Genomic DNA, 24,692 nt, shown 5'->3' with positions numbered 1-24,692 from the left:
CCATCCCTGGTAGAAGAAAGGAGCCTTTAGATAGAAAAGAATCAAACGCTACAAAATTTAAATGAAAGTTTTCAGAATCCCTTTGATTCACTGTGTACATTATAAAAAAGGAGGCTTTAACCTGCATTTAGGGGGTTCCTTCCCACTGAAAACCCTAATATAGTTATATATATATATATATATATATATATATATATATATATATATATATATATATATATATATATATATATATATATATATATATATATATATATATATATATATATATTTATCCATTTAATGGCTTTGTACATGGGATGAAAACTCCATTACTCCACTACTTAGAGAGTGGTTTCTGTCTGGCTGACTGTATATCACCACTCTCTGGGAGTGGTTATATTCTGTCTCAAAGGGATCTTCCTCGTTAAATTAAAAAAAAAAGGCTTTTTGACTGCCATAGCTACATGAAAATGTTTGTCATGTTCCAGGGTTTGGAAATGTAATAACACATCTGCAGCCAAGAGGCATGGACTACTTTTTTTTTTTCCAATAATGAACTTTTCAGCTGCAGGAAGTGCCGTGAATGCAGCTGGTGGGAGGATGTGTTCTTCTCCATAATGGTTTGTCCGTTCACATTAAACCGGTGTGGGTGCTGAAAGCCCCTTCTATTCAGCACAGGAAAACACAGTTGAGATAATACACACAGTGCCAGGCTCAAACAGTTGCAAGTTTCAAAAATGTATTACATAGTGTACTGGCTACTGTCTAATGGCTAACAAAGCATCTTACAGAGATTGCAAACTAGTAGATCTGTTCCCTCACATATTCATGCAGGTGGAATTGTATTCTAAATGTGATGATATGCTACTCTACTTTGTGGTGTGTGTCATGTGATTGGAAGATACACCTTTTGATTCAAACATTTTACACATCAGGACATAATAACAAAATCACATGTTATTTACCAGATTTTAGAAAGAGGTAAATAGAACTTTGGAGGAACAACAGCAATTCACCATGGCATACAGTATTACATTTTGTTTGGTATAGACTAAACAAAAAGATCTAAAGGTTTGTGGACCCCAAACACATCTTGACAGCTTCCACCAGGTTATCAGACCAACGCCCGTCAATGTGGTGTCTGGTTTACAGTGGGAAATATTTTGCAAGGTGGGACATTACAGAGATTGGATTTAGCAATTTTGCAGTTGCTAGTGTTCATCTCAGGATTAGACAGTGAAATTCATATCAACTGCCAAGAACCCGTGGCACATATATTGCATTCAGAGTCCAGCTTGAGCTTAATATACTAAAAGGAATCTAGAATCAAATGGAAGACATGTTCGACTAAAAGCCAAATACAGCATATAAACAGCAGCTCATACCAACTATCGAGCACGGTGATGGTAGGGGGATGATTTGGGTGTAATCTGCACCCTTGGGACTTGAGTACCTGCAGGTCATGTTGTTCCTCGTGAACTATACCAAATCCTTCTTGACTGCGAGTTAGCTGTGAGAACATCTGTTCAACACATAAATGCGGTGGCCGAGACCCGCCATTGCTGAAAATAAAATAAACGCTGCAAATAAAAATAAATGCCGCTGCAAATAAAATAAACGCTTTGCAAATAAAATAAACACTGCAAAAAAAACAAACGCTGTGGCAAAGAAAAGAAACGCTGCAAATATAAAGAAACCCTGCTGCAAATAAAATAAACGCCGCTGCAAATAAAAAAAAAACACAAATAAAAAAGCCACAACGGAAGTGAATTACTGGGGACTATTTTTGCTGATGCAGCGGTGTATTTTACGTGAGAGGAGAAGAAGAGGACGAAGAGGACGTAAGTGAATAGGAAATAAGAAGAGCGAGGAATAAGAAGAACGAACAAGAAAATAAGTGAAAAGGTTTGTTTTCAACGTCGCTACGTGTAATTTTTAATGTGTTAGCCAAAGTACACCGGTGCATCGGCAAAAATAGTCCCCAGTAATTCACTTCCGTTGTGGCTTTTTTATTTGCGTCGTTTTTTTATTTTATTTGCAGCGGGGTTTATTTTTTTTGCAGCGGGGTTTCTTTATATTTTCAGCGTTTCTTTTATTTGCAGCGGCGTTTGTTTTTGTTTGCAGTGTTTCTTTTATTTGCTAAGCGTTTATTTTATTTGCAGCGGCGTTTGTTTCTGTTTGCAGCGTTACTTTTATTTTCAGCAATGGCGGGTCTCGGCCACCGTACATAAAGCTTGGATGACACTGGATCACACAACAGGACAATAATATCAAAAATGTGGCAAATATACAACACAATGGCTGGAAAAGAAAAGAATCAAGGCATTGCAATGGCTCATTCCAATCCTACTGAAATGGTGTGGTGGCATCTTGAGAAAGTTGTGTATATAAATAGCAATGCCAAAAAATCACAAAGAAATGCAGCATGGCTGGAAAAAGTTGGGCAAAAAAATGATGTGAGGAAAGATCATGCAGCAGAATTATGTCAAGTTATTGCCATTAAATGCGGTTTTACACCCTTAAGAGTATTTAGCGTTTGATTGTTCCTGTGTTTGGCTTGGTTTTTCTTCAAATAATAATGGCGCAGCGTAATGTGTCATGTGTTGTAGTTCATTTGAGGTTGTCTTTTTTTAAGTTCAGGAAAAAGAGAAAATCAATTATGGATATGCCAATGTGCTTCAACCCTCATGATAATAGAGTGATTGTCTTGGAAAAACTAATTCAAAGGCCATGAACACACAACATTCTCAAGCTGCTGATCGGCAGTCACCAAGTTCTGAAAGCTTGTGTGGAAATTTTCAACCAGGCAGGCTGTGCAAGCTACCAGACGCGATCTCCTGCTATGCTGCAATCTGCCTTGATTTAAGTGTGTTCATGCCCACAGGAACAACACAAGCAGGGGTTTCCCATAGTTGGGAAAACTATGAGCCATTTAAGTGGCAGAACGGAGATAGTGATCTATTTGAAAGCAATGGAGCCTGGCAGGAAAATTACAGCTCCGTTTGTACAGCACTACAGGACTAAAAAAGTTAATGTAATTACACATGTGGAACAGAAGAATAAATTGTGTTAAAGAGGGGGGGGTCCTATAACCCTAAGACAGAAGTACTGTAAGTCACAAGATGTTATAGCTCATGTTTAGAAGACTGATACAAATATTACAGTTGCAACTTTCACATTACTTGCATGCAGATACAATAAGAACATACAACATTTTTAAGTAAGTTTCCTTTAATGTGTTTCGTTTTATCCTAGAGGTTGTAGGAACTCCAAAAATATACAAAATACAGATGGGGTGCCATTATATGACATTAAAAAATGCGTCAATTACAAATCATGAGTCTAATAGCTAAATGCCAGATTATCCCTAATTCCATTCTCACCAAAATCCTACACTTAAAAGGTAAATGAAACAAACAAAAAAGAAAAAAAGAAAAACTATGTTTATACTAGTAAGCAGCTGTAAATTGAAATGTCCCACCGGATCTTGCTTTGTATAGTCTTACACAGACACACACACAAACAGACACACACAGTGACGTCCTGTTTTGATGCAGTGCCTGGACGGAAAACCGTGAGGCGGTCTAAATGGAGCAGGCTTGTTTGCTTCACTATCTTGGAGAGGGGTGGAAAAATCAGCTAAGAAACAAAGACTTTGAAACTTGGAGCCCATGTTTACGTACACGGGTATATACCCCTCCACACGTTGTTCTTCTATCACTACAGAGCAGATTTCACTGACTCCATACATTTTAATAGAAATGTATTCTATGAAAAAACATCTGCCCGTAGACTCTAACATGCGGAAACAAATTTTGGAAGCTGGGAGGCAGAATTTTCCCATAGAAAATACAATTTCATTTAAAGCAGAGTCCCTGCATTTCTATACCACCAAACCTCTTGGCTAATATATAAATAATCCGCATGACTTCAAGTAACTGACTCACATGCACATATTATACAATAAGGCCCAGAAGTATTTGGAAATGACACACAATGACTGAGATGACACTGGCGTGCAGAGTCTCAGCTTTCCCTAAAAAGGTTCCCCAATAATATGGAATTTACCAGTCATAAATTACACTTAGAAATGTATGAGTTCACAACACATTCCAACAGGGGTAACTTATTCTCTACAACATCTTCCATGGGGAACTTTGAAGGTGCTGTCAAGTGATTTTATACAATTATAACACAGTGACTGACCTAATGACCTGATCAGCACTCTTGTTCATTATTGTTCATCATCATACGTATGCCATGGCAGTTCAGATTTTTCAGGGACACCCTCACTTTCAACATTGCTTTATCAGCCTCATTTTACACATGGGATTAGACTGTATATTTTATTTAGAACATTAGGCATGTCTTTCTGACACTATATATACTTTTACTTTAGAAAATCTATGTATTTACCTTTTAAATGATTTTCAAGCTTTAACTCAATGTTAGCCTTTTAAACTAGACAAGTATCTAACAAATTAACACTTTTCAAAGACAGAAAACAGAAAGTGATGGTACCAAAGTGAGGGAACAGAATTTCACACCTATTCATCATGTGTGTGTCAATATTTCACATGTCAGGATGAAAAAACAGCCTGGCTTTGTGTCAGCTGGCACATAGAGACTGCACATGTAGCACAAGCAGGTGAAGTGTTGTGGTTTACCTGTAGACTGGCTGCATCTCTCTGATGATGCCTATCACGGCTCCTGGAGGAAATTTGTCAAATTCTTGGAAAAGGTTCCTGATGTTGGTCCTGTATTTGAGGTCCAGGTCAAGTTGCACTATCTGCGTCAGACCTAAAACAGAAGAACACATTATTAATGAAAATAAAATGTTGCATACATACAGTACATCAGGGGTGGGGAACGCTGGTCCTCCAGGGCTGCTGTCCTGATTTAGATGTTTCCCAACTCCAACACACGCTGATCCAAATGAGTGTTTTCTTAACACTCTGGTGCAGACCTTCATGACAAGCTGATGAAGGCCGTTCATTTGAATCAGGTGTGTTGATGCAGGAAAACATCTAAAACATCCAGGAGAGCAGCCTTGGAGGACCAGGGTTCCACAGCCCTGCAGTACATGCATACAGGACTGTCTGAGAAAATTAGAATATTGTGATTTTCTGTAATGCAATTACAAAAACAAAAATGTCATACATTCTGGATTCATTGCAAATCAACTGAAATATTGCAAGCCTTTTATTATTTTAAGATTGCTGATCATGGCTTACAGCTTAAGAAAACTCAAATATCCTATCTCAAAAAATTAGAATATTCTGGGAATCTTAATCTTAAACTGTCAAACTGACATTTTTGTTTTTTTTTTAAATTGCATTACAGAAAATAAAGAACTTCATCACAATATTCTAATTTTCTGACACAGTCCTGTACACACATACATCCAAGTACTATTTATTTTTTCCAGGTTTGATAAATGATGAAAAGTAATAGGCGTTTTAGGAAAGTGGGTCACATAATATGATTCTTGAAAAGCATAACTCTAATAGTTGCTCTATAGGGGTTTATATGACCATGTCCTCCTGTAATTGTACTATGAATCGAAAATGTAAGGAAACCGAATATGGACATGAACAGTTAAAACGACACAGAGCACATGGCGGCTCTAAGTGCACATGCAGTTAAAAAAGAGTGGACTCAGAATTGTATTTTGTCTACAATTTGTAGATAAAAGTCACAACAACTGTAACCAGGATATTCACACTCATCTGTTCATTGTTTCGACTTCCTATATTTTTTGGTAGCTATGGTAATGAAAGGATGGGAAATAGGACTGGTGCACCATGGACACAGCGTAACTGTAGCTTAAGAAACGCTGTCAAAGATGACAGCCTATAATTTGTAGGCAGTACATAGTGATGCATTTGACGACAGCTGTAGATAGCTACAGCGAATGCTGAAAGACTTAAAGAGGTTTGATAGATTGTCAGTCTTTTAGCAAAATCAACAAATACCAATCCTATTTTCAGAGGTATAAAGACAATCATAGACCAACTCCAGTATATTTATAAAATATAAAAATCCAGAATCTAATGCCTGTGAACACATTCCAATTTAATTTTCAATCCTTTGGGAACTAAGGATACTAATTGTTGCAGTCTTGCTGGAGAAATCTTGTTACATTCTTGATAAACACAACACATTGGTTGCCGTCATGTAGTTCTCCTCTTCATGAGATGCAATACATTTTCAATGGCAGACTGACCTGACATGCACACACATGTTGTCCCAATAAAGCTGTGTGGTTGTAAGTTGTGAAGAATGAGGTCTGCCACTGTCATACAGACCTCACAGATAAAAGATCATCTTTCTGGGGGAAAATGTTCCTCTAGAATCCCAATATACGCCTCTGAGTCAATGTTGCCTTCACACATATGCAGGTCACCCTTGCCACGAGCACGATGCAGCCCCATCTCATTACAGATGCTGGCGCTGGAAACATTCACTGATAACAGCCTGTCTGAGGTTTCTTATCTTTGGCACATAGAAACCCAAGTCTTGTTTTTCCCCACATCAAGCCACCTGAAACACGGACTCATCTGACCACATAGGAAACATGATCAAACAGAAAACTGATTTTCTATTCATCAGATAAGAGCTAGCGCACAGAGAACTCAGCAGTTCAGAGGGTTTCTTGTGTGTGTCAGGTTGCAGGCTCAGGTTACAATTAAGTCGCAGCCGCAGACTGTGTGACCTACAATAGTTTTCCAATGTGCTCCCAAGAATCTTCCAGAATATACTACAAAATTGGGATGTTATTTGTATAATCTACAGTTCAAACTCTACAACAAAATGTTTAACCCCTTCCTAAGGCTATTTTTGAGATTCCTGCTTGAATGTGAATATCCAATTCAAAATGTGTATATTTCTGCAACTTAAGAGTGGATATGAACATATTTCGTATCAAATAAAGGTAATATGGAATACAAACTTCCCAAATCACTATTTCTCTGCCACACGGCATTGTCATCTTTTTATGACGCATTGAATTAATCACTTCTTGTTTGAATAGTGTATTGTTTAGGTTAAATGGTCTTTGTAAGTTTTTTCCCCTATTCGGTTGATGTCCTGCATGTGTATATTTCATCATGCTCTGTGTCATCTGACCCCCACCCCCTAAATTAAGCATACCGGTATGTGTGGATATTGCCCCATATTAATGTTACTGTGCAAAATTTTATACAATTACGCAGCTCTACCAGTGTTTGGGTATAAATCAACTGTGATACAGTTCAGACTAAAAATACACACGTGAATTGCAGAGTAATTGGGGTTACTAATCATCTAACTTTAAAAACATAACACCAAGCACCAAATAAATCTTTTAAAATTGCTGTGCAACTATGGAAATATGCACCAAAGCACTCAAATGTAGGTTTGCTGAAATAAATGATGGAAAGAGACAACTCAGCAATGTAGTGGTAACCTGTTTTCATGTGCTCTCCAAACAAGGAAGCTGCCCATGATAATGCCTTCACGGACTGTGGAAACACAGAGGAGTAATCTCTGCGTGGTCAGCGCTGTTTGTTTGGTCAAACAGGGCTTAACTTGTGGGAGTATAACAGGAAGAGGGCCCTCAGTTGTTTCAACACTGTTATTCGGTGAGTTTGATGTCAGACCAATGACACAACACCAAGTGATAAGAAAGTAAGAGTCGGATTGGAGTTTTAAAATTACACGCACGCACGCACGCACGCACGCACGCACGCACGCACGCACGCACGCACGCACGCACGCACGCACGCACGCACGCACGCACGCACGCACGCACGCACGCACGCACGCACACACACACACGTGTGTGTATGCATACATACATGCATATATATATATATATATATATATATATATATACACATATACAGTATATACACATATACAGTATATACACATGGTGTCGATAGTAGTTTGAGCACTTGGAGCTGTGTCCTCCAACCTGGGAAAGAGGCTCCAGCATATCCCAGGAACAACATCAGAGATCTCAGTCCAGAAGAGCGCAGTCCTAGGAACAGCGAAAATACTGCGCAAAACCCTCTAGCTCCCAGGCCTCTAATTTTTCTTTGTTTATTCAAATAGCTGAAGCTTCTTATTTTAAGAACAGCCTCCAGTAAGTAGCTGTCTTTTGCATTTCTCAACTGTCTTTGTAATTTTCCACTTGTACAATTGCTGTAGCAATATTGATATTCTCTGTTGTTTGCTTGTTGATTGTGGTGGCACATCTGACAGCAGCTCTGTGGTATCAAAAGCTGGAGATAGTAATAGTAAAACTATAAACCTGTGAATGAAGCCCTTTCCCCTACTACTCATTTTCATATATTGGATGACATTTTTCCTCACAGCCTTTATTACTATTATGCTTATCACAGGGTAAAATGGAATGAGGTGCATATTAGCTAAAAAAATAGATGGCATGTACATTTTTAGCTATCTTTATACACAATGAGTTATCTGTATCTGCAGTGAGATGGGTAGGATGAGAGGCTGTCTTCCACAGAACGCAACTAAAGTTTGTTCAAAATCTACCAAGGCTATTTGCTTTTTTTTCCCTCCTTTCTCCTTTTTGTTTTCTGCGATTACATGAAAGGGTGTAGAAGAAAAGAGGGCTTATGTTACTGCTCAGAAAGACACTGAATGGTGTTTGGGTTTAAATTCACTGCAGGAACAACGCCATTCTGGTAGTTTACAGCTTGCCCGAGGCGCCACTCAGATCAGGCAGTGCTGTTTGACTAAACTTTAACACAGCCACAACAAAAACGCAACAGGGACACCCTTATCCAACATCACATTTTTGAGGAAACAAGTGGGTCAATCTCATTAAGACCCATACAGCCATTGATGTAAACACCGCCTATGTATGAAGGACATTGTTCTCTGCTTTCACAAACATGGAAAACAGGCCCATCTATTATTATATTCCCCCCATTAAGGACCACATAACTCAAGCTTTAGTATGTTAGCAAAAATAATAAATATTTATTGGCTGACAAAATGTAATGACTGACGTTTGAATTTATGCTTTGGCTTAATTGTAATTGCCCAGAAATCATGGAAAAGGTTTAGTAGCTTTCAAGACAACAGTGAAACTAAATAAGGTGAATACAAAAGGCACAAACTAATAACTTAAAACAAAACAAACCCTTGTGGTCCTTATAGTCAATCGTACCCTGAACCAAGTCTGTTGTTTCACATCATATAAACTGGTTTAAGCACTGTTATGACTGTAACTATGATGACATTAATCTGGGATGTAATTAGAAAATAACAGTTTAGCTATCACCTCAATTACCTCTTCCTCACTTTAGCAGATACTAAACAAGGCCACTGCTGTCACAAATGGAAAATGTAAAGGGTCATGTTGTCGGAGAGCCTCAAGCCCCAGCTTGTCAAGATCTCTAGCGGGAATACAAAAACATGAAACAACTTTCCAGCAACCTGAACAGCGTTTCTTAGGGACGTCATCTCATTCTAAATAAAACAGCTTTCCATGATGTCTTTAATGTCTCGTCTTTCAGGTATACGTGTTGTTGAAAAGGAGTGAAACAGTGTTTAAATCTTAATTTATCTTTTATACATTTCATAAAATTCAATAACATTGATCATTTTTTTCTTTAAAAAAACAACATAAAATTTGCTCCATCACGGCACATGACTGTTTTTATCCAGGCTGCTAAGTTCTGCTTCCAGACAAAGTCTTCTTTTTTTTTCCTTTTACAGAAACAGTCCAATTAAAGAAAGAACGTTGTGAAGAAAATGACGACTTAAGGTTCATACACCATGTAACTCCTGCCTCCTTTCTTCTCCCGGCAGCACCACATCATGCCCTTTCTAGATAAAAGCTTTGTTTAAATAGAAATGTGTGACCATTTGGACACAATAGACCAAAAACACGTGACTGATCAATAATGTTTTTAGGAACAGACATGTGACACCAGAGACACAGCAGCAGTCTGATCATCCCCTACAACCCTGAATGCTTCTCAAACGTGTGATTAGAGGACAGTACTAATAAACTGCGATCCTCACAGAAGATCCTTTGAAGGGCTTACAAATCCCTTGTTGATGGTTTGATGCCTTTAATGTCCAATCTTGTAATAATTCATTGTCTTACACCATTAAATTACCACCTGTGGCAACAATAACCCAGTCAGAGCTAACCGAGACAAACTATTATTATTCATTCCTAATGTTATATGAGCCTATTCTATCAATATTTTCAGCATTAACTAACAATTCTTTGGAAAAATAAAAAACAAAAGGGGCAATGTCAATAATTTAAATGTATAAAGTAAAATGACTCTTTTGTCTGTGGGAACCATATACACACTCTCACTTTAGTGGAAAGGCATTTCTGAGTCATGTCAGAAGATTAAAATGTATTTTGAAGTAGGCTGATTACCCCAAAACTCTATTACTTTGGTCCATAAAAAAGGTTTTAACTTCTCACCCACTAATAATAGATTGGTTGTTGTATTGTGTGTTGTAATAGGTTGTTGAATATTCCTGTATGTCAGCTTTCATAAGGCTATTTTTCAAAAACACTTTAGGAATGAGTTTATTGCAAGCAGCCCCACCAGTCCAAATACCTTTACTTGGAGCGTTCAAAGTATCAGACGTTTGCTTTCAATATGAAAAGGTCTGCACTTTCCGGATCAGTGTTGGAGTGACCCACCTCAGTACCGTGTGTCACATCAAGTCCGTTACCACTGCAGTTCACAAATCACATGTGGAAGGTGAAAACTGAGGTTTTCTATAAGTGAATATTTTGATAAATCCCTAGCTGAGAGAGCTGTCACAAATTCAGTTCTTCTCTTCCAGTTTTCTGATGGAGGTCAAATTTGGCAACTTCTCAATTAATTCTTGGTTGATTAGTCAGGCCGGCTATGTTCCGTGAGGTTGTGATGATATGTCTTGGTGAAAGCTTATATTAGTGGTTTTCCAAAGGAAGGAATTCCTGGTAAATTTATTCACCAGACCAGATGTTTCTTTTTTTTACAAAAACTAAGCCAAACTGCAGAACAAGTATATTAATTACTAACTACACTCCCTCACTGCTTCCACAGTGACTGAAGGTAATGATTTTTTTAATGCAGCCGACGATGAACCGGCAATACTTCAACACTCACTAGTAAGTCGTTTGCAGCAGTTATGATTTAATCGAAGCCATTATAAACAGATTTGACGTCATCCCTCACTGTATCCTATGAGCTGCGATGAGCCGATGCTTTGCTGCTCCCTGTAATTGAAGATAAGACTGTAATTGAATGTTTGTCATGTCTGGCTCTAAATGCAACTGACGGAAACCTCAAAGCCTAAACATTTTGTTCGTCTGTGGGGTGATGCCCCATGCTGCACAACCACTGAAGTGAAACCACAACAGAGGACAGATCCCCGTCAGCGCCAACACAGGGGGCACTAATGTGGGTAGCCGCGAGCGAGCACATCCTTCCTTCCTCACTCCCCGGGGCCTCTGCAGCATGCCACGTGTCCGTTAGATACCAGCATAAAGGGCTTTTTCCAGCTGTGCACCAAGTTTAGACAGTGAGCATCTAAGTGAATTTAGAGCAGTCAACCGCACAATATAGCATAATATAATAACAAAGATTTGTTTTTAAGCACTTGTATGACACTTGTTTTACTGTTCAAAGTCACAAGGTAACAACTTGAGGGGAAACGTTTTAGAAGCACACAAAAAGTAACACCACATGTTTGAATCCACTACACTTACTACTAAAATGTAATCTAAAAAAGCACCCACACCTCAAGTTTAATAATGAATTATTATTATCTTACTGTCAGGCAGGATGTGATGCATGGCTACAGACAGGAAGAAGATGGAGTCACTGTAGTAAGCTCCAGAGCCAGCGCTGAAGTACTTCTGCATGGCCTCCACAACAGGGAAGAGCATCTGTGTGAGCTCCACCACATCATGAAAGGTCACCTGAAGAGAACATGAACAAAGTGGAATCATGTTAGAAGAACAAGATCAAAACGGCCATTGTTTAGCATGACAGAAGGTGCAAACAAAAAGAAATAGCTGCTTTTCATGCTGACCACTTGTGTAATGATAAGCTTGGTGCTTGGTTACTAAAATATGTGTTGGGTGTGTGTGTGTGTGGGGGGGGGGTTACAATTAGGTTGTACTCTTCTCTTAGACAAATGTATGTTGTTGGTTTTTTGTTTTTTTTGAATGAATGACACTGTTACAAGCCATATGGCCATAAACATAGTGCTCAAAGAACATTTTAACTTTATTTACTCTTATTAACACAACGCTGCTCATATCTGCTATGCTGAAAACTGCACCGACTCATGGACTCAGTGCGTAAAGCCAAGTGCACTTTTTTAAGTCAAAAGTTTTAATAAGACCAGTAAAATTCCTCCCTCACATGCAAACTATTTGTTGCAGTTATGACAATTTAATCCTGCTTTTGAACCTCTTTACGTGGAGTAGCTGTGTGTTTGAGCCTGGAGCTGCAGAATTGATAACCTTGGAGCTTGTCAACACAACGGTATTTAATAATCTTACTCAGAGCCCGATGACGGTTTCAACACTCAATAATTTAGCTAAGGTAAAGCTGAAGGAGCCCAATGACAAAGATCCACAATTGCCTCAGGTTATTTTCTTTTTCTTTGTAATAGCTGAACTTCTAAAGTTATACAAATGATTGTGTCACAATGTGTCATTTCATAAGTGGACAATCCAACCCAGTTAACAATCCAACTTCTATCAAACTGTGTTCTGCCTCTGCTGCTTCTGTAAGCGTTAAACTCCACAAAAGCGGTGAGGCACCAGTCCGTGACCTGATCATTTGCAGCAGATATCTGCAGATTACTGAAAGAGGATTTTTAAAATTACATTAACCACTGTTAATCGTGGAAGCTTTACTGCAGAAGGAAAGATATATGTGAGTTGGTTAGAGATAAACAGTATTTTCTGTTTAAGCCTGACATCACACAGTGTATGTGTTAGAGACTTCAGATAAAACCTTGACAATATGGCTGTTGTATTATGTTTCTCACTCAACAAACATTATTTAATGATTGTCGGGGGATTAAAGCAAGTGCTCAGATGTTTATTTTAATCGCTTTTTTTTCCTAGAATACTAGGAAAGTTATGTAATAGAACATAACGCCCCTGCCACAGAGACAATAATAATATTTCCAATAAACCTGAAATAAAGCTCAGTAATATGAGCTTCCTGTTTATTGTTGAGGATGCTGAGTAATAAGAATAATAGCTCCACAACAAGAACAATGACTATAATGCAACGACTGTCATGATAAAGATGTGAGCAAAGTTGAGTGATGAGGTTCAGTGATGTAAAGCATTTTTCTGTTCTGATTTGCAACAATGGTAGTTAAACCAAGACTGAAAATAACCAGAGGAGTGAAGGTTTACCAGCATTTACAAATACGGGAGGATTCAGGGGAATCAAACAGGAGCCAAACAAAAGGGCCAAAAATAAGTATATTTCTTATTGCATTTACAACTCTACTTGCGAGGCGACTAATTCTTCTTAAATGGAAGCACCAGTCCCCCCCCACACATAGCAGATGGATTAAGGATGTTCTGTTATACATAAAATTAGAAAAGATCAAATTCACACTGAGAGGCTCCCTGGTGAAGTTTCGCAAAATATGGCTCCCCTTCTTAGTTTATTATGATAGGCTACAAGTATTGAATTGGGATGAGCAATAATCTGAATTGGGTTTAGGAGACCCGCATGGCATATTTGATAGGGTTGGTTTTGATATCTGTTTTTACCATTTTGTTATTGCCCAAAAAATACCAATAAAAAGATTTATAAAAGAAATAAGTATATTTCAATACTTTTCAATTACTCATCAGTTTCATGTATCCTACCTTTCGTCAAAGAAGACATCTGTAAAGAATAGAGTTTAGAGCTCTCATCAGTGGCAAAGGCCGCTTGTCAGAGCGCAGTTTTTAGCCTAATGTGTTGATTGCTCCTGTGAGTCTTCTGAGATCAGATGGAAGATTTCTAAAAAATAAAAAAGGCTAAACTACCCTCCAAAAAATAAGTTATGAACATACAACCAAGACTTGGGGAGTTCAATACAACTTGTCTGCTGTCTACACATGTGTCTATATAGTTGTCTCTCTAGGTCATCACCTAATGATGTATTAATCAGATATACATAATAATAATAATAATAATAATAATAATAATAATAATAATAATAATAATAATAATCATCATAATAATCATCATAATAATAACAATAATTATCATCATTATCTTTATTTGTCAGATCTGACAGCCTATTATCTGACAAATGTATCTCAAGAAACACACTGAAATGAGTTCTGTGCTTTTAACCCATCACTCGTGGGCAGCCATTATTTCCAGTACTCAGAGCCGTTACTGGGTTATAGGCCTTACTTGAGTCACATAAAATCAATAAAAAAAACGGTTATTTATGGTGAGGAGAGCAACAACTGATGACCTCCCCCAAGCTTTTCCGCGACTGACAAGCAACACTTTAGCATTAAGTAACACTTCTTTTTTCCCCTCATTACATCCCTAGTAACATACACATTTGTCTCAGTATATTTGGTCAGAACTAGCTGTACACAGCTTACTTCAAAGTCATGCTTGGAAGTTGCATTGCTTCAACAGATTCTTTTTGTGCTGCCTTTTGAACAAACGTCAATCGTGCAAGCTTTCCTTTAATGATTTTTCTAGCCTTACTTGCTCTGCACTTTTCCTGGGGGAAATAAGTATGAGAGGAGGAACTTTTGGAGATACCAATTTAAAATGTGCACATCAGAGTCCCAGTCAGCAGGAAATGAACTTCTGAAGATCTCGAGTAAGTTGGGGAGTTTTTAACTACTTGGAGAGCATTGCTGGGTACACATACCGGGTCCAAGATCCTTATTGCATTTTAAATGAAACTCATTTCACTAACTAATGAACTCATCATGGACTTGTGCTTCTTTGTATGTCCTTCCCAGTCAGAATTATATTCATATGGATAATAAAAACCTCAGGAACTGTTTTTTAAACTGGGAATCATATTACAAGTCAATCTAAATCCCTGCTCGGTTATTAACACTGCTCAAGACTCCAGTCTGATGTGTGAAGGACAGTCAGCAGTAATGAGCGTAGCCTCTGGCCGGTGTGACTGCATACTATTGCAAATGTCAAGTGGGTCCTTGAATATACTGCTGTTGGGAAGTAATGACAAAAAATGTTGCATAACTGCTGTCTAGTCTCCATTCTCCTTAAAGATGAGTAATAAAAAAGAATGACATTCGAGATAAGCCGACATGAACCTCAACAAGTTCATATTTCACTGTCTCTGTCAGACTCCAGGGAGTTCCTGTCTCATCTATAAACTATGGACCTGTCTCACGGTGTCTATTTTTTATATGTGCACATTAGGAGCAGCTGTGTTTGAAATATGCGTGGTTGGGGAGCAATATTTTAATTCATGATCTAAAAACAACCAACCTGGAACTAGTCTGGACTGACACTATAAATGAGAACAACACCTTTGTGTGCTTTGTGTTTTGCTCACCTCTTTTTGATCGGGAGCAAATACAATTTTCAGGTGTTTGCTAATATACAGGTGTTAAATATGACCACATGCTTTGTGGCTATTTTATTACATGCCATTACAGCACAACAATCACCAACATTAAAGTGAAAAACATACAGATATCAAGATGAAGGAACATCTAGTGTCAAAGTCAAGGCCCCCGGGCCAAACCCGGCCCACCATAACTATTTCTGTGGTCCTCTAGAGATTAAAAATCATAATTGTCTAATCAAAGCAGCCGCTCTCCATCATGCACGAAGATTAAGTACTGGCACTACTAGCCTTTTCAGGTCACTCATGATCTTGATGTGGCCCGAAATGAAAAATTAGTTTGACATCCCTCAGTCTACTTCTGCCAAAGTGGATAAATGATCCCATCTACAGCATGTGACATCTATAGTTATCTTACTGAATGTATCTCACACAATTTCCTTTAAATGAAGCATCACATTCGACTACAATGACTTTTAAGACCAGAACAAATTACTTTTTTGTTTTGACTCATCTGATACGAAATGATTACCACAAACTTAACGCCTGCCCAGATCCAATGGATTTCCATTTTCATCGTCTTAACAAACTACCTGAAGCCACACAAATCTCAACTTTTACTATCCCGCTCTCTTGAAGGAGGTAAACAAATACAGCACAGCAAGTTTAAGACACGATACTGCTCGTTTTACTGCTTTGGGCATGGTTACCTCAAGGAGAGGGATGTCACATATAACTTTACATTCAATTTTATTTATATAGCGTCTATTTCAATAAAAGTTGTGTCCAGGCGCTTTCCAGAAACCAAAAACATGACCCACGAGCAATTACACTTAATGGATGTAAGACTTACAAGAGCAGTGGCTGCACAACCTGCAGGTTCAAACCAAACAATTCAATTTGGTAAATAATTTACATGTAAAAATAAATTTAAAAAAAAAAATAAAGTTTTTCCCATTTTCTCTATTAGCGCTCCGAGTTGGAACAAAATAGTTTTGTTAGTTGTGTGATGGGTTGGGAGCCCTGCTAAAAGTGCTGTCGTCACTCATTTGATCATAGAGGTTGGAAACATCTGGCAGCTGGGACTTTTTGAAGAAAAGCAAATTGCTTTCTTTCCTTTTTTCGATTTTGTTCAATTTGAGTTCAATTTAAGACCAGAATAATCCCAAATAGGTCACTTTCTATTATTTATGTTACAACAATCTCTTCTTTGATGGTTTTCATTGAAAATCTCACGTGAGGAGGAGCAAAGGCTTTCTTGGAAGCCTGACCAACACCTCCAACAATTGATGAATATTTCAGCACTTGCAGGTGCAGACTGTGGCCCCCGAATTTATATATTTTTTTAAACATTCTCCCAACATTTCTTGTTGGCAGTTTCACTCAAAGACAGTCTTCATCTAAGGTCATTTCAAAGCAGCTGTTGGTCCATCAGAACAAAAACAAAGCAAAACTGCAACAGGTCCCTCTCAATGCATGTTTTTGGTCCTCTAGAAACAAACTTTGATACATCTTAATTGGAGTTATACCCTTGTGACAGTTATTTTTATATACCCAAGATATTCCTGAGGTGAAAAACAAAGAGTCTGCTCTAGAGATGGATTTGATTAGGGATAAGTAATCTGTAAACAAGGTTTTGTTTGTGTGCTGTGAGAAACACACAGAAGAAGACAAAGTGGGCAGGACATTTCATGAACCAGATAGTGAGGGGATATAATCCTCTTTTTTGGCAGGAATAACCCAATGAGCAAGATATGTTCATTTTAGAAGGCCAACACTGCCCCCATGTGTTTCGACTTGAAACAATAAACACCACATCTTGACAGAGAGTAGCCTTTATGTTTGGATGTTTAACTAAATGTAGTTCCACATTGCTGTTTGAAAAAATGGTTTCTCAAAGTAACTTTTTCCTGGTTATGTCGTTTATTGATAAATGACAGCTCTGCTGTACCATCTGAACAACTGGAGATCACAGGCCCAGCTAAAGTTTACTCTCTTATCATTTACGCACTGAAATTCTTCCAGATTCCTTGGATAATATTTTTATACATATTTATATGTATATATATTATATATGTACAGTACAGACCAAAAGTTTGGACACAATTTCTCCTTCAAACAAATGGGCAAGTGTGTCCAAACTTTTGGTCTGTACTGTACATGTAGAAGAAGAATAATGTAAATCACACAGCTCCATTCCCTGATCCTGGGTACGAGGGAAGTTTCTCCTGTTAAAGGGAGTTTTGGAGCCGCTCGGTGGCCTGCGCACATTTGCTGCATGTCATCCCCATTCTCTCTCTCTACACCTTTCCTGTCTGCGACTTGAATAAAGGGCCACTAGAGCCACAAAAATTCTAAAAAAATAAATAAAAGGGAGTTTTGCTTCCCACCACTGCTCACCGCCCCATGCGTGTTCATGACAGGGTCTGAATGAATCAAACTGTAAATTACATGCAGTCTGTTTCACATCTTTAACTTGACACGTTTGGGTTGCATTTAATTAACCTTTTATTGAACTTGTTTGCTTTCTTTATGCTCTGAGATTACTTTTGTTGTGAAATTGTGCTTACATACAGTATAAGCTAAATTGTACCTGTCGACAGGATGACCTTCCACATTCACATATGAGTATATTATTACTACAGAACTGTTTTTGTAAAAACTCTGAAATAGATCAGTAGTGAAATATTGCAGACATTTACATGTTCTCATCCATTTTAGTTCTGCAACAGATATTTCTTGTCTGCATCATAAAATAAAAAATAAAAAAATCTGCTGTATTTCACAGTTGAACATTTGAAATTCAAGGCAGAAAGAATTTGATCCAAAGTTGCTTCTTGGGGTTTGTGTAACTTCAAAGTGCTAATCTGAGCCCTAAATATTAATACTAATAAACTGTTATCTGCTGTCACATAAACGACAAACTCTCCACCATGAGTTCATCACAGACTGACATGACTTATTTTATCCTGCAGTCTGTGGTAAACAGAGACGACACTTACCTCATATTCAAATGTTGCGTCTTGGAGAAATTCCTGCAGCATCCTCTGGCCCAGTGCTTGGCTGGCCTGGTCACTCACGAAATGAAGCACCAACACTTCACCTTCCATGAAATGTGCGTGTTTCACCATCGACATCACAGCCACCCTGAATTTATCCTGCAGGCTTCGGCTCTTGTCCACCTTGGTGAACATCATGAGTGCATGGTACTTTTGGCCACTGCTCCTTGGTTTCCCTTTCCTGGACCCAAAAACATCACTCTCCTCTGCTACATCTTGCTCTTCCCTTCCTTGCTCCTCAAATCCAACCAGATGTGAGACCTTGGTGTCCACAGTTAGATCAGCATCATTTCTGTTGGTGCTGGCCTGGGTCTGCTTTATCCTCTTTGTGGTGCTGGAGAAGTTGTGCCTCTCTGAGCCGAAGTAATAAAAAGCGACAACAGCAAGTGCAGCAGCCAGGAGAAGTAGAAACTGATAGGACCTGAATGTACTGATCCTACCCATGATTCTGGCAATTAGTCTTAAGAAACCCATATCTACCTGCTGATGTCAAGAAAAGGTGCACACAAAGGTGGGAAAACCGTCACCATCTTGCACTGGTCATTTTTTGTAAATTGCCATCATGTTCCTGTAAGAGAAAAAGGCTAATTTTATTTCACATTCTGATGCAGGGGAGGTAGAGAGAGTATTAAATAGTTAGACAAATAGAAAATAATTAAAATTCAGAACCATCAATCAACATATTACTTCAACATTTTCGTCCTATTTTTTTCTAATCCTGTTACACTGTATCAATTTGGTTTGACACAGTTTTAAACAAACCAAGTGTAAAAGGAGCCGGATAAATAAAATCAGAACTGATCTTTGGCTAGTAATTATACTCCATTTCTGCAATTACTTGAGCCTTTCTGTGGGTATATAAAATTTTGCATCAATTTGTGCCTCCTGATTTTGGTTAGAAGGTTTTGTGACATTTTGCTTAAACATTAGCCGAGCTGGACATGGTCCTAACTTAAAGGAGATATATTCAGACCATTTCTTGAAAGGCTTTAATCATTTTCTGAAGTCTTAATGAAAGATTCTTGACATATTTCTGTTAAAATACCAAAAGCTCCCTTTTCAACCATATCTGCCCTGCTCTAGTCATAGCAGTGCGTTGAAGGTAGAATCAGCTGCACTACCCCTGGTCTGGGTTTGTGATCTCACTGATCCCTGCAGCTCTAGATGGTTCACTGAAGGACATGCCGTCAAACAGTAAGACCTTAGATGGATGAATTGCTGTGGTGACCCCTGAAGGGAGCAGCCGAAAGGAAAAGAATAACTGTTATGACAGTTAGTTCAAAACGTGATTTATTAATACTCACTCAATCTACTGTCAAATTATTGTTAAAAAGCTTCTCTGTGGTATTTACATTGCAACTTAATAGTGCAACAAACCTTATTTCTACAGCTGTGGTCTATTAAATGTTTTCGGTTTTGAAGGTTTCCTTCATTACAAAAGTTTTAGACTAATTCTTGCTCCAGACATTCCAGTGTAATTAAGATAAATTATTTTAATCCATGTTAAACCATCGGTAGTTTCTGCAGACCACCTCACAGCAGGTATTAATCTTCTGGCTGTGTTAAAAACAAATCTTTAGATAAGATTACAAAACTATGGAGGCTTGAAGCAAACACTTCTATCCACTTGTTTTCCACGAAACATGTCTTTACTTTTTTGAGGAGCATAATATTATAGCATATCAGTGTCACGTGTCCATACACTCACACCTAAGTGATTGTGTTAAATAATGTGATTTCATTTGGTTTTTACATAACTTTTATGACATGTGACTTTTTAATGATACTGTGGTTAGGGGAAAACCTTTAAGGGGAAACCTAAATGTTTGGGATGTATTATCAAAAGATTATGGAGTCAGTAATGTCTTCAAACCAAGCAAATTATCTCAAACACAGTTTTTTTTCCCATAAAACTGCCTTTCTAACATATTTTTCTGTTGATAAATGCAGATGAATGCTCTAGTATCGCTTTCAATTTATTTATCTTCATGGCAAACCATTTTCTTGATAAAAAAACAACTTGGTGTCTCACAGTTACAATGATATGCCATAACTGTACACACTGTTTAAATGAGTTTTGTGTTAATTTTATGTATACATTAAATCATGCATGTTAGTTAGATTGAGCATTACTGGAGAAACACATGCCTGTTCAGTGTCCTGGGAATCAACGCTTGTTCAGGGATGATGCAGCCGGAGATCCATTGGTTTGTGTCCAAACTCCAGGTTATAGCTTTACAAATCCACAAAAGTTGAATGACATAGCACGTTTTATTAAAAAAAAAAAAGAAAACTGCTGCAACCTGTTGTCATGCCAACTAACGAGGATGCTAAGTTAGCAAGCAGCGTCTTTGCTCGTAGATGTGATGAACCCAAGTAAACTCCTCAGCACGAGTTGAGTGGTGAAAAGAGCTTGGAAGCTTCTTTCATTGTAAAACCAAAACAGCGTTTGCTTATTTTAGTGCTTTTGAGATGTCGAGATGAAAACATACGCGAAAAATCATCAGAAGTGGAGCCAAAAACGTACCAACAAGAAACAACCATTGGAACCACGCCCACGTGACCTCGGCCGTATTGAGTTGTGCTGCCTTTCAGTGCTGTCGGAAAAGTCAGTGCTTTCTCATATTTTATATCTTATGGTTACATATGTATCATCGTATGGAGGATTTTTTTGTGCCAAAATTAAATAAATAAATACATCATTAATTAATTAAAATCGGAATGAAATATATCGTTAATTAATTAAATGTGTCATTTATTAATTAAAATGGGAATGAAATATATCATTCATTCATTAAATGTGTCATTAATCAATTATAATTTGAATTAAATATGTCATTAATTAATTAAAATACAATTCATTTTAAGTAAAAAAATATATTTATTATTTCAGCATTTAATTAATTAATGACACATTTAATTAATGATTTCGTGTTGCATGTGAATCATAAAATGTAAAACTGCATTTAATTAATTAATGACACATTTAATTAATTAATGATATATTTCATTCCCATTTTAATTAACTAATGATGTATTTATTTATTTAATTTTGGTACAAAAAATCCTCCATATCATCGATGGAAGTAATGAAATATGTTGTTCAAGTACTCTCCTACAGTACATTGACATTGTATTTACATTTTATTAAAACGTTTACCCTTTTCCACAGTTTTATACAACATCCAGACACAGAGACAGTTTCTTCCCCCAAGCTGTTGCTCTGATGAACTCTCATCACTCATAGAATCTCAGAGTAATCAATCAATGTGCAATAATAATAATAATAATAATAATAATAATAATAATAATAATAATAATAATAATCACAATCATAAGCTGTAACAATGCACCTTTCATTAACCATGTCTACCTCTTATGCTCCACCTTTCACTTTTTTTTATATGTTAATAAGAGCTGTCATTTGTCTATTTACTGTACAGTGAGCGAAAATAAGCGAGTCAAATTCCCTGTCTTGTTTGACCTGACTTGGCCAATAAAACTGATTCTGATTCTGATGAATAATATCACATTTCACTTATATAGGGCTGTTTCATCACATACAAAAATAATTATAGGCTAGTAAGTTGAATATATTATGTCAAATAAATATTAAGCAAACTATATAATTCAATAAAGAGGTAAAACACTATTATAGGAGCAAATATACATTTAAAGTATAAAACTATGGGTAAAATAAGTTTGGTGAAATGAAGAAAAACCAAAAGGTAGGTCTTAACCTGGTAAACCTGGCTTTAACCTTAGCACACTGCTTTTTTTCACTCCAAAAATGTGTATGAGGTTTTTAACTGTAATACCATAAACAAATAAATAAATGATATGTGCTGACCTACATTTATTACAGCCATTATACTAGCTGTTAAATTCAATTTTCACTTTTAATATTGCCTTTTTTTAAATTCCTATTTAATCAGTTGCTGCCAATGTTACTAACATGTGGCTGTAAAAAGGGACATAGGCATTGCTGTCAATGAATGTGTCATTGTTTGTTTATGTGCAATTAGATTAGATTACATTAGATTGTCCTTTATTCCTCCCTCAATGGGGAAATTCTCTTTGTGCAGCAGCAGTACACTCATCACACACATTCAGGGAAAGGGTAAAAAAAGTAAAACATATATCATTACAGATATAAACAGTATATACATTGGAATGAAAATAAAAGTAGTGCAAAAAAAAGCATGATGAGGTATAAAGGTATTGCACATCTTGTTGTTACTGTAATAGCCAATTGTTCCAAATAAAAGAAACCTGCTATGACCTGAGGGGGAAACTCATGTTTAAGATGATGACAGCAAGAACAAATATTAAAAAGAGATGTACATCAATTAAGGCAAGAGAAATATGGAATAGCTGTGACAACGACCTAAAAATGTGCAGTTCTATCTACAAGTTTAAGAAAATGTTTAAAGAAAATATTGTAAATAAATATAAAACACTATAAAATATATTATTAAAACCATTCTAGAATGTGAAATGTCAATTTTATATTTTGTTTTATTTATTTTTGTCTTCTTTATGCATTGTTTGTTTCCACGGATTAATGCTAATGTTTCAGATTTAAGCTGATCACAAGAGAAAAAGGGGTAGGCACTATAAGCTACGGCTTCAAACTACACCTTTTCGGCAAAAGCAATGTTTATTTTACTCTTTTCAATTTTGTTTTGTAAAATAACTTGTACAATGACCGAAATAAAGACAATTCATTCATTCATTCATTCATTCATTCATTCATTCATTCATTCATTCATTCATTCATTCATTCATTCATTCATTCATTCATTCATAGCAATAAAGACACTATCTCTCTATCTATCATTAAACTTATCAAATGGGACCTTTCCTAGAACCGTGACATATTCCACCATGGTAAATGGGCTGAATGATACTTGCAAATAAAACCCCAAACAAGTGAGGAAAATTTCCTTTTGGTAATCATAACATGGCATGCTGAGTTTTTGGTTCACTCAGCATCACCCACCGGAACAGTCTAAATAAAATAGTCAAACTCAGCAATAAAATCATAGGTCAGGAACAGGAAACATTCATCAACATCCACAATACTCAGGTCAAGAAAAAAGGCACACAGATCGCAACAAACACAACACACACATTACAACTACACTCTACTACCATCAGCAGCAGATACAGGTCACTCCCACTCCGGACAAAGAGAGCATCATCCAGTTTCATTCCCACCTACATCCGACTTTTAAACACCTAACCCGTTTTTCCTTTTTCTATAGACCTGTTTCTTTCTTTTATCCTATGTAACTTTTTATCCTGTAGCCCAGTACTGGAGTTGAGGGGGGATGAGGGGGGGTGGCATCCCTCCTGAAATAAAAACGGTCAAAATCATCCCTCCTGTAAAACTGCCATCCCCCCTTTCCATCCCTTATGTCATTTCATCAATGAATGTGGTTTTACTGCTATTTCAACATTTAGAGTCATCACCAGAAAAATAACACCAGAAAAATAACTTATTTGACAATTTTCACATGTTTCAAGTACATTTTCACTTAAAATAAGTAAGAAAATCTGCCAGTGGGACAAGAAATTATCTTCTTATTACAAGCAAAAAAATCTTGTTCCACTGGCAGATTTTTCTACTTATTTTAAGTGAAAATCTACTTGAAACAGGTGAAAATTGTTGTTTTTTCCAGTGATGAGTCTTGTTTTAAGTGTAATGAGATTTTTTTTTTTTTACTAAAATGAGACATTTTAACTAGAAATAAGACAAATATTCTTGTTAAGATTTTGAGTTTTTGCAGTGATCCATTTTACTTATCCTGTGAAGGACAGAATCATATTGATAAGTTCAGAAAAATGTTTTTTATTGTTGTGTTTTGATGTATTTGATGTAAGCCCAGTGGATATTTAAAGCTTACAGAAGGCTGCATTTAACTGCTGCTATGTCATTCCTGCAGTATTTCTGCAGGTGTTTTGGTCAGTGCTATTATTTGTAAAATATTATATAATTTGTAACCAGCACAAATTATCTGTCCCCATATGATAAAATCCCCCGATTTATTTTACAACTCGAGTACTGCTGTAGCC

At 37.0% G+C, this 24,692-nt stretch overlaps 1 protein-coding gene across 1 annotated transcript in view; it reads right to left on the bottom strand.

Moving 5' to 3' along the window:
• xxylt1 (xyloside xylosyltransferase 1) overlaps nt 1-21,151 on the bottom strand; it is a 28,655-nt gene extending 7,504 nt beyond the window's left edge. Inside the window, exons 1-4 of the mRNA XM_061737162.1 lie at nt 20,763-21,151; nt 18,558-19,182; nt 11,794-11,941; nt 4,650-4,782 (exon numbers count right to left, since the gene is read on the bottom strand). Coding sequence (XP_061593146.1) covers nt 4,650-4,782; nt 11,794-11,941; nt 18,558-19,088 — 812 coding nt within the window. The 5' untranslated portion in view covers nt 19,089-19,182; nt 20,763-21,151. The remainder of the gene's footprint in view (nt 1-4,649; nt 4,783-11,793; nt 11,942-18,557; nt 19,183-20,762) is intronic.
• Nucleotides 21,152-24,692: the final 3,541 nt, after the last annotated feature.

Source organism: Cololabis saira, chromosome 13 (genome assembly GCF_033807715.1).
Source record: "Cololabis saira isolate AMF1-May2022 chromosome 13, fColSai1.1, whole genome shotgun sequence".
NCBI lineage: Eukaryota > Metazoa > Chordata > Actinopteri > Beloniformes > Belonidae > Cololabis > Cololabis saira.
Note: the sequence above shows the minus strand (reverse complement) of the source record. Positions and strands in the feature narration are given on the sequence as shown.